Raw genomic sequence first — 9557 nt, 5'->3', positions numbered from 1 at the left:
ACGTCACGGGCCGGGCGGAAGTGCGGCGCCTCGTGCGGGGCGGAAGCGTCGCGCTGTACGGCACTTTGCGACGCCATGGCGGAGGAGTGGCTGGGTGCCGAGGCGGCGGGTAGCGGTAGCGAAGAGGAGGAGGAGGTGAGCGGGATCCGCGGGGCTGGCGCGGCGCGGGGCTGCGCTCCACGGCACCGGGCGCTCCGCTGCCCCGCGGGGTCCGGTGGGGGCACCGAGCGGGGTTGGGGTCGGGGCTGGGCCTCACCCGCTCAGGCCCGGCCCCGCTGACCGTGTGCCCGGTGCTGCGGGAGCAGGAGGATGGCGAGCGGCGGCACCAGCAGCTCCTGGAGGCGGTCAGCGCCCTCACGGGGCGGAAGCGGTGAGTGTGGGGCTTCGAGCTCCCGTTGCAGCCCGGCGGGAGGAGCACGTGGCGGGACGCTGCGCTCCCACGCGGTTATTTCATTTTTCCTACTTTATTGTTCTGACAGGCGGAAGCTGGCCGAGCGCTCCGAGGCCAGTGCACAGGTGTCTGAGTTCAACGTTAGCTGTAAAGGTGGGGCCCCTCCCTAGCTCCCCTGTTGAGGAGGCTGCTCCCCATCTGCTGGGGAGAGCTCTCAGGAAGTGCTGTGCTGGGCTTTGGGGCTGAAGACGCCTCTCCCTGGTGCTGCCCCACTTGGTGGCACCGCGGTGGTGCTGATGCAGAGGATCTCGTGTAGGTGCTGGGGAGAAACTTGTCCTGTCTGAGCTCCTGCAGCCCATCCGTGCCCGATCTGCTCTGAGTGGTGTGAAGAAGGAGCTCAACAGAGTGAAGCAGAAGAAGGCAGTGGAGCTACCACTCAGCAAGGAGGAGGCAGAGCGGGTATGTGGGACTGCTGCAGGCTGCACAGTGTGGGCATTGCAGCCTTAAGGGGTACCCTTTAGTCCCTTTGTGTCTCTCTGATTCTGTTTGGCTTGTCTCGTTCCACAAATCAGCTTCTCTGCTCACTTTTTTTCCTCCTTGCTCCCATCTGCAGGTTGTGAGAGAGGCTGCCTATGTCAAAAGCTCTAAAGATGTTGGCAAGTGGCAACCAGTGGTCCTGCAGAACCGCCGTGCAGAGCAGTTGGTTTTCCCTCTGAAGGAGGAGATTGTGGCAGTTGCCCCCCTGGAGCAAGTGGTTTCAGCATGGAAGGTGGGTGCTGTCACGTGCCCAACGCTGCCATCTCTTGGATGCAGTTCTCCCCCCTGCTTTTATTTAGCACTCAGCACATCAGCTAAGCCTGCTGTTTCCTAGTCCCTCTCCTGACCTAGGTGCCTGCTTGTAGCACTACGCTGCTTGTCTTTGAGTTAAAGGGTTTGGTTCACAAAACGCTGTGTGCCTGTAAATTCTGGTTATTCTTCTAGTGTTGAACACAAGATCCCTTTTAGTTTGTGGTGCTCCTCAGGAGAGTTACTCATCCTTGGAGAGCTTTCCCAGGTCAGGGCAGTCTTTATCAAGCTCCCAGCTCAACAAGCACCTTCTGTCTGCATAGAGATTTCTCCCTGTCTCTCGTGGGGCCTGGGACTTCAGCTTCTTTGTGCCCTCCTATGGGACTGCTCTGGCATCAGGAAGGATGGGAAGGTGTGTGTGGGTGTCTGTTAGCCTTTTGTGCCTCATCCAATCTCACTGTCTGTTCTGTCCCACCAACAGCCCCGAACTCCCCTGGAGCAGGAGATCTTTGGTCTGCTCCACAAAACACAGCAGCCCATCACAGACCCACTCCTGACACCTCAGGAGAAAGCCTCGCTGCAGGCAATGAGCTTGGAGGAGGTGAGTGGTTCTTCTTTCTGCTGTGCTCTGGCTCTGAAGGCCTTTTCCTTCATGCTTTTCCTTGCACTGTGTTTCCTGGCAGGCCAAGCGGCGGCGAGCAGAGCTGCAGAAGGCTCGAGTCCTGCAGTCCTACTATGAAGCCAAGGCTCGTCGAGAGAAGAAGATCAAGAGCAAGAAGTAAGGCTATAGAATTGCTGGGCTCAGTGATCTGGGGCCCAGTGCTTGGGAGTGGTGGAAGAAAGCAGAGAGTTGAGTTGAAATATTGCTGGGAAGCTCTACTTCTTCTTGCACAAAACGGTGCTCTCTTGCCGAAGCAGAGGCTGGGTGCCTGTACCAGATCTCACTCCTCAGCTGTCTGCTCTTGTGCTGCAGGTACCATCGTGTGCTGAAGAAAAGCAAGAGACGCAAGGCCTTAAAGGAGTTTGAAATGCTGCAGAAGTCAGACCCCGAGGCCGCCTTGGCAAAGCTGGAGGAGCTGGATCAGCTCCGGATGGAGGTGCTGCTTGCTTGCTTCTCCTTCATTCTTTGGAAAGTCCCTAATCCTGAGAGCGTTCTTTCTGATGCTTCTTTTTGCCTCTGCCCCAGGAGCGGATGAGTCTCAAGCATCAGAACAAGGGGAAATGGGCCCGCTCACGGGCCATTATGGCCAAGTATGACCTGGAGGTGAGATGCAGCTTGGGAAAGGGGAGGACAGCTGAGAGTGGGGCAAGGAAGGGGGCACATTGTTTCTGGCTTGTGTTAGAAACATCTCAATCCCATCCCAGGCCCGCAAGGCCATGCAAGAGCAGCTGGCCAGGAATAAGGAGCTGACACAGAAGGTGCGGGTGGAATTGCCAGAGGAGGAACCAGCTGACGTGCCCGAAGAGGACCTCACTTCCACAGCCATCCCTCCTGTCTCTGTGGGAGCGAGCAAAGCAAATCCCTGGATGCTGGGCAAACCCAGTGACCCAGCCCAGGAGTCTGATGTGCCAGAGGACCTTGGAAATGCTGCAGTGCCAGTTGCTGTAGAGAACAAGGAGGAGATGTCTGAGGAGGAGGAAGAGCTGTCAGAGGAGGAGGCACTGCTACAAGACTTTCAGCAGAAGCGGCAAGCACGGCAGCAGCAGTCAGGGAGTCCTGAGCAGCACAGCGAGGAGCTTACAGTCCTGCCTGGTGTCTGTAGTGTCACAGAGCGAGGTGGGTCATTAGGTTTGTGTTTTCACTCAACTGTCCTTTCTTTCCTCTTCTGTTCATGGGATGGCTCTTCCTCCACTATTCCCTTGATGCATAGGTGCTGATGAGACAGAAGAAGTTTCTGAACAACTGCCAGGGGATGCCTCCATCCACCCAGTCAGTGTCGAGGAGCAGATGAGCCCAGTGATTGAGCTGCCTCCCCAGGCCCAGGAGGAGCCTTTGCTGTCAGAGCAGCTGCACCGTGTGCAGACAATGGAGGACATTGAGGCTTTGGCCTCTGAGGAGCTTGCAGCAGAGCAGGAGAAGCCAGTGACTGTGGGCACAGAGAAGCCAGCACGCCATCAGCAGGAAGGCAGAGCTACACCCAAGCCTGCCAAGAAACCAACAACCAAGAAGAAAATAATCAGCTTGCAGGCTGTGCTGTCTGGAAAGCTCCAGGAGGCTCAGTGCCCCAACCTACCTATGGTCATGGTAGAAGAGGTGAGCAGCGTGGGGCTGTCCTGGGCCGGGGGCCGTCCTGGCTGCGGGGCTATAACTCCCATCTCTGCAGGAGGGTGGCTTTGACCAGCGAGGAGTGATCACAGAGGCCTTTGCTGGGGATGACGTGGTTGCCGACTTCAATCGGGAGAAGCACAAAGCAGAGCAGGCTGCGAAGCCACAGCCACTGAACTTGGTTCTGCCAGGCTGGGGCGAGTGGGGAGGCACCGGCCTGAAGCCCAGCAACAAGAAAATTAAACGGTATGTGTGGATGGGCTGCTGCAGCAACGTGCCTCAGCCCTGCTCCGGCATCTGATGTCCTCACCTGTCTGGCAGGTTTCTGATCAAGCCAGCCCCGGCACCTCCCAGGAAGGACCAGCATTTGCCCCACGTTATCATTAGCGAGCAGCGCAACATCCACGCAGCAGCACATCAGGTGGGTGCTGGAGCTGGCCTGGGCTTTGGACAGAACCTTTTCCAAAACTTCCCTGCTTGTAAAAGGGCCATTTAGTTTTGACAGCCTCAGGGGCAGTGGATGAGGTGGAATTTACAGCCCTATTCCCTTGAGTGCTCTTGTATCAGCTGTCCTGAGGCTTACCAAACATTGGACTTATGGCAGGAGGGAGGAGGGAATCGTGGGGCAGGGGCTGAACTGGACGTGGAGTGATGGAAATCGATGTCCAATGGGATGAAAGCAGCCCCAGAGTGCAGGGCCAAGTCGCTGGCAGTGTCACCCTCTCTGCTGTTTCCCTGCAGGTCAGCGAGCTGCCCTTCCCCTTTGAGAGGCACCAGCAATTTGAGCAGTGCATCCGGACGCCCGTGGGCTCCACGTGGAACACACAGCGTGCCTTCCAGAAGCTCACCGCTCCCCGTGTTGTCACACGGGCGGGCCACATCATCCAGCCTCTCTCTGCTGAGGATGTCCCCTCTGTGGCTGCCACAACTGACAGTGGAACCAAGCTGGCACTCAAAACCCCACCTGAACAGCATAAGCAGTTCTCTCGCCGCCCCCGCAAGAGAGCACGATAGCTTGTGGGTGCCAGGCCTGACCCCCCGGCGCTGGGGAGCAGGTGGGGGCCGTGTTCCAGGGCTGCCCTCCTGCAGAGTGGTTCCTGGTTCTGTCTTGGGGCTTTTCAACTCGGCAATAAAAGTGCTGGGCTGCCATGTGTGTGCAGTCTGTGTGCAGTCTGTGTGGCTGCCCCGGGGACAGGACAGCTGGTGCCCTCCTGCCTGTCCTTGGGGCCTGATGCAGGGCAGGCCTCTGTGTCCCACGGTAATGTGAACAGCTTGCTGTGGATCAGGCTGCTGGGGTGCAGCTTGGGAGTGGGGGGGAGTGTGGCAAGGAGGGGGAGCCACTGCCCCAGCGGTGTCAGGGGTAGGCTGGATCTCATCTGCCTCTAGTTTTTGTCTTTAATACCTTGTTTTTTACATATATAATTTCATCTTGGCTAAATTACTTCCAGCTTGCTCCGTGTGCCTTCTGCCCTCCTCTCATGCCTGTGGTTTGGTGAGCAGTAGGTCTCTATGGTCCTGTTCCTGACCTGCACGAGCTGGGATTGGGCTCTGCCCCAGCATAACCATCTTCTCTACAGCTGAGCCTGGCTGGAGCCGTGCATGTCTTCCTCAAATGGGGACTCTTAGGGTTGTCCCCGCTGGCCAGGCACTGTGCTGCAGCAGTACAATGAATTGGGAGCAGGCTGGGAGCCCTCCTACCTCTTCCCACGTGTGCTGTGTTTGTGCAGCTGGAGAAACACTCCCTGTCCTAAGCAAAGGAGGGACTGCAGCTGGAGCTGCTGCTGTTCCAAGGAACCGCATCCCTGGCACTGGAGCAACGTTCTCCTGCCTGGGCACTGCAGCCAGGCTGGCTCCCAACATGTCCCCTACAGCTTTGTGGGGGTGGGGACATATCCTTGTCCCCTGGGGCTGGGGCAGTCCACCCAACAACTTGTGGCGTCCCATACTCCTGGATATGCTGGCTCTCTCACACTTCACAGGAGAGGCTGCCTCACTTCGGGCCGATGTGGGAGAAAGGTTGGGATACAGGGTGAATGCTGCCCTCTGCCCTTGCTGGGGCATCACCAGCCCAGTGCAGTGCCCTGGGGCTGCTAGTTAAAGCTCACTACGGGCAGGAACGCAGTTGTGTTGTTGGGAAACACAACAGAGGGCTGAAAATAAAAAAATGAAAAGGGAATTGTTTCCATACCACGATGCCAAGGAGCCTGTTGCAGGGCTGGTGCCCCCAAATCCAACCCCAGCTTCTTTCTGTCCAAAATGCTGTTGGAAACCTTTGCTGACAGCCCCTGGGGATGTCACAGGAGTGACATTTATTGTTTGTTTTAGTAAAACCTGAAATGCCTTGGAGCCAGAGGAAGGCAGTGCCTGGACTGGGGTGTTTGCAGCCCCTCTGCAGTCAGTTCAGCCTCCCCTCGTGGGATGACTTGCTGTGGACACAGAGACCATGGGGCCTTCTCAGCTACCCCATGGCAGAGGCACTGGTGGTGCTGGGGAGATGGTGGCACTGTTAGGGCCTCCTGGGTGCTGATCTCAGGGAGGAATGAGGCCATCCAGTCTGCAAGGTGCTGGGGTCCCTGCAGAAGAGCAGAGTTAAAGGCTGTCACAGGCTGTGCCCACCTGAGAAGTGACACAGACCTGCTGGCGCTCAGCCCCTCAGTCTGAAGGCAGCTTCAATGCTGAGCTTTGGCTGCTGGTGCCTAATCCTGCCAGGAATGGCCAGATAGGAGTTGGGCTGAGGCTTCCAGTATCCGGAAATACTTCCAAAATAAATGCAGAAAGCATTGGTATGAGTGACAGGGGGGAGGTCACAGGAGGACCCAGGAGCAGCGGGGACACTGCTGGGGACACCGTGCCCTGTGCAGCCCTCCCGGGCTCATCCACCCCCGTGCCAAGGGCAGAACACATCACCCCGAGACCCCCACAGAAGTAAGGCTACAGAGCACGGCCACGTCGGTGCTCGCTTTTTAATTAAAAAATAAATCAGGAGCTGCAAAGCGCTGCAGGAAGGGGCTGCTGGGGATCCCTCCGGGCAGCTGCACGTCCCCTGCCGGTACCACACACCGCCCCAGGAGCTCGGGCGAGTCCAAACGCACCGACACGAGAGAACAGCGCGGTCCTCCACCAGGCGCGGAACCCCCGGAGAGCAGCGGCGTTGCTAATGCGCACGCCGTCCCCGGAGAGGGCTGCGAGCGGCTGCAGTTTGCTCTTACTGGCCTACTTTCCGGGCGACGTCAAAGCCAGGTTTACAGCGCGCGGAGCCCGGGTGAGGGCGGCCGAGCTGCCAGCGGGGCCGGAGGGAGTGAGCCGAGCTGAGCCGAGCTGAGCCGAGTTGAGCCCAGCCGAGCCCGGTGCGGCCGTGCCCGGTGCTCGTGGGGTGCGGCGGTGCCTCGGCGTGGAGACCCCATGGGGACCCCCTAGAGGGACTGGGGGGGGGGTTGGCCATCCGGTGCTGGGGCTGCGCGTGTCCCTCGAGAACGGAATGAATGGAAAAGGCAGATTTAAAGTCAATAAATAAAGGGGGTTTTGTTGTTGTTTTCTCTCTCTCTCTTTTTTTTTTTTTAGGGGAGGCTATAAATAACCTGCAAAGTACTTCATCCGGGCTATTCCTCAGGGTGAAATTTCAGCCCCCGCCGGAGGCCCCCCGGCTTCCCATGCTATGGCACTGCCGGCATCAACCCCGGGTCCCCCCGGCTGCATCGGGGCCCCCGTGGCCATCAGGAGGTCCCGCACCGCTCCCTCTCACGGCGGAGCTCTCCCGGACCTCCCCGTGCTGGGGTCCGCAGTGCCATCCCTGTCCCCTCCTCCCCGGGCTCCCTCCAGCCGCAGCAGCGGCACCGCTCATCCCACGTCACCCCACAGCTCAGGACAGCCCCTATCCGCAGCATCCAGGCACGGTCCGCGCATCCCGGCCTGCACAGCCCCGCGTTTCCGTGGAGATGGCATCTCCCGAGCCCGCACAGCCTGAGCGGGAGGGTTTCCATGGAGATGCCGTATCCAGCACGGCACAACCTGCGCGAGAGATTGCCGCTGCGATGCCGGAGCCGGGACCCTGGTGCCTGCAGTGGTGCCGATCCCCCTGAGGACAGGCGGCCGCCACCCGTGTGGCTCCTGAGGTGGCAATGTGCTTCCTCACGGAGCTCGGTGGCAGGCGGAGGGATGCGGGCTGGTGGCCACCAGACTTGTCACTGCTGCTCGGGTCACTTGGGTTCCGTTGTAGTGTCACTCGCTGGGTGTCCTGGAGATGACAGATACCCAACTGTCCCCACACCCGACTGTCCCAATGTCCCCGTGTCCCCATGTGTCCCCAGGCAGCTGGGCAATTAGGGGAAAGCCCCTGCATCCCCCAGTAAGCGCATCCCAGCTGCCACCTGTACCTCTCAGGGCTCTGCATCCACAGAGATGCTCAGCAGCAGGGATGAGGCTGACAGTCCTGGGATAGCAGTGTGATACCGACGCATGGCTGGTCCCAAAACCTCCCATGGGGCCGAATGTCCCCTGAAGACAAAGGCTGGACACAAAGCTGCGTGCAGCCACACGCTGCCGGCACTGTGAATGGTGGCCGACACAGAGCTCATCACTGGGTGCCGTCAGCCTCTGTCCACGGCACTGGGCTGGGAGCTGCTCTCACAGCCCGGGGCAAATCCCACAGCCGGGCACCAGCAGTGCTCCTACCTCCAGCTCCCCGTGTCCCCGGGGCTGCCGGCAGCGTGGCAGATCTGCAGGCACGTGCTGCCAGACGCCGCGTGTGCAGCCTTCAAAGGCCGGCTCTCTTTGTCTGCGATCACAATTAGGAGCGCTCGGTGCCTCTTGAAGCCAGACCTGGGGATGGGACAGCAAATAGCCGGGCTGCAGCAGGGAGAGGTTCAGAGCTGACCACGTCCCAGGCATCCCAAACCTCTATTGCCTTGCAGTGTCTTCTAAGGCCAAGGAAGAGGGATGGATACGGTGGCAGTGCAGTGACTGTCGCCTCGGCCTCCTGCAATGAACCTCCTGCAGGACACAGCAGGGACGAGCCCCGCTCTGAGCTCCCTGCAATAATCATGGATGGTGCAAAGCAGCACAGCCCACAGCTGGGAGCAGGGATCCCCTTCCCAGCACAGAGCCATGAAGGAGTTGGGGTGCAGGGAGGCGGAGGAGGCGGTGGCAGCCGCTCCAGTGGAAGAAGTCATAATTCTGTAGTTGCAGCTGGGATGGAAAACAGCACGGTGGGGTCTGTGGTGGGAGCTGACACCTTTTATTGCTGTCGCACGCCAATAAAACCGAGCTGAGCCGCCTGCCCGGCGTGGATGCAGCCTCACTCTTTGAAGCTGTAGGAATAGCCCCGGAGAGAGCCCAGCAGCCCCCGCAGCAATGGCCCCCCGAGCACAGAGCCCCAGCGCCGCTCCAGCGGCCACAGCTCCACCTCGGGCCGTGCTCTGCAGTGGGGACACGTGGAGTGGGATGAACCCCCTGCACAGCACCGGGAGCACAGAGCAGCAGGAGGCTGCGGGGGGCTGCGGGAGGGGTGCGGGGCTCACGGTGGAGCCGGGGGGAGCCGTCCCGTGGAACTGTCAGGATCTCATGTTTCACCCAATGGAGGATGCCCCGTAGAGTTTTTAGCACCTCATCCCATGGGGGATGCTTCGTATTTCTCAGATTTCCCCATTTTTAAGGAGCGTCTGTTTTTTACGAGGTTGATTTTTTTTTGTGGAGAGGGAGGAGGGGAGGGAGCGGGAGGGGGAAGAGCCGCAGAATTTTTTAGCAGCACCTTTCAGAGCTCGCGGGTGTGGACTGTCCCGGCCCGGAGATGTCGAAGCGTGGGCCAGTTCCAATTGACAGCAGCGGGAGCAGAGCTCTGCTGGGGGCTGCACCACGCACCCCGTGAGCTGCGGGACGGGGCACGCAAATCGCGCGGCATTAAAGACACTGCTACGCAAATAGGGCAGCGCCTCGGGAGTTCGGGGGCGCTCGGGCCTCCGAACCTGGAGTCCCGGCTCCGTGCGGCCGCAGCGCACGGGGCCGCGCACAACCCGGAGGCGGTGGGGAGGTGCGGTGCGGGGCAGAACCCGCATCATCTCACTCCGCGGGAGCGGTTCCCTCCCTCCGGGCCTTCCCGAGCTCAGCGCCCTCCCGAGC

The 9557-nt window shown here is 59.8% G+C and overlaps 1 protein-coding gene across 1 annotated transcript in view; it reads left to right on the top strand.

Annotated features, from left to right (window-relative positions):
• The window catches only part of UTP14A (UTP14A small subunit processome component), a 9700-nt gene extending 5106 nt beyond the window's left edge, over window positions 1-4594 (top strand). The window contains exons 2-15 of the mRNA XM_010715064.3: window positions 3-135; window positions 306-370; window positions 480-544; window positions 708-850; window positions 1005-1160; window positions 1659-1778; window positions 1861-1955; window positions 2151-2274; window positions 2364-2441; window positions 2543-2954; window positions 3049-3431; window positions 3502-3689; window positions 3765-3864; window positions 4185-4594. Coding sequence (XP_010713366.2) covers window positions 3-135; window positions 306-370; window positions 480-544; window positions 708-850; window positions 1005-1160; window positions 1659-1778; window positions 1861-1955; window positions 2151-2274; window positions 2364-2441; window positions 2543-2954; window positions 3049-3431; window positions 3502-3689; window positions 3765-3864; window positions 4185-4457 — 2335 coding nt within the window. The 3' untranslated portion in view covers window positions 4458-4594. The remainder of the gene's footprint in view (window positions 1-2; window positions 136-305; window positions 371-479; window positions 545-707; window positions 851-1004; window positions 1161-1658; window positions 1779-1860; window positions 1956-2150; window positions 2275-2363; window positions 2442-2542; window positions 2955-3048; window positions 3432-3501; window positions 3690-3764; window positions 3865-4184) is intronic.
• The last annotated feature ends 4963 nt before the right edge of the window (window positions 4595-9557 follow it).

This window comes from Meleagris gallopavo, chromosome 9 (assembly GCF_000146605.3).
Source record: "Meleagris gallopavo isolate NT-WF06-2002-E0010 breed Aviagen turkey brand Nicholas breeding stock chromosome 9, Turkey_5.1, whole genome shotgun sequence".
NCBI classification, from domain to species: Eukaryota; Metazoa; Chordata; class Aves; order Galliformes; family Phasianidae; genus Meleagris; species Meleagris gallopavo.
This window is presented reverse-complemented; position numbering and strand designations above follow the sequence as displayed.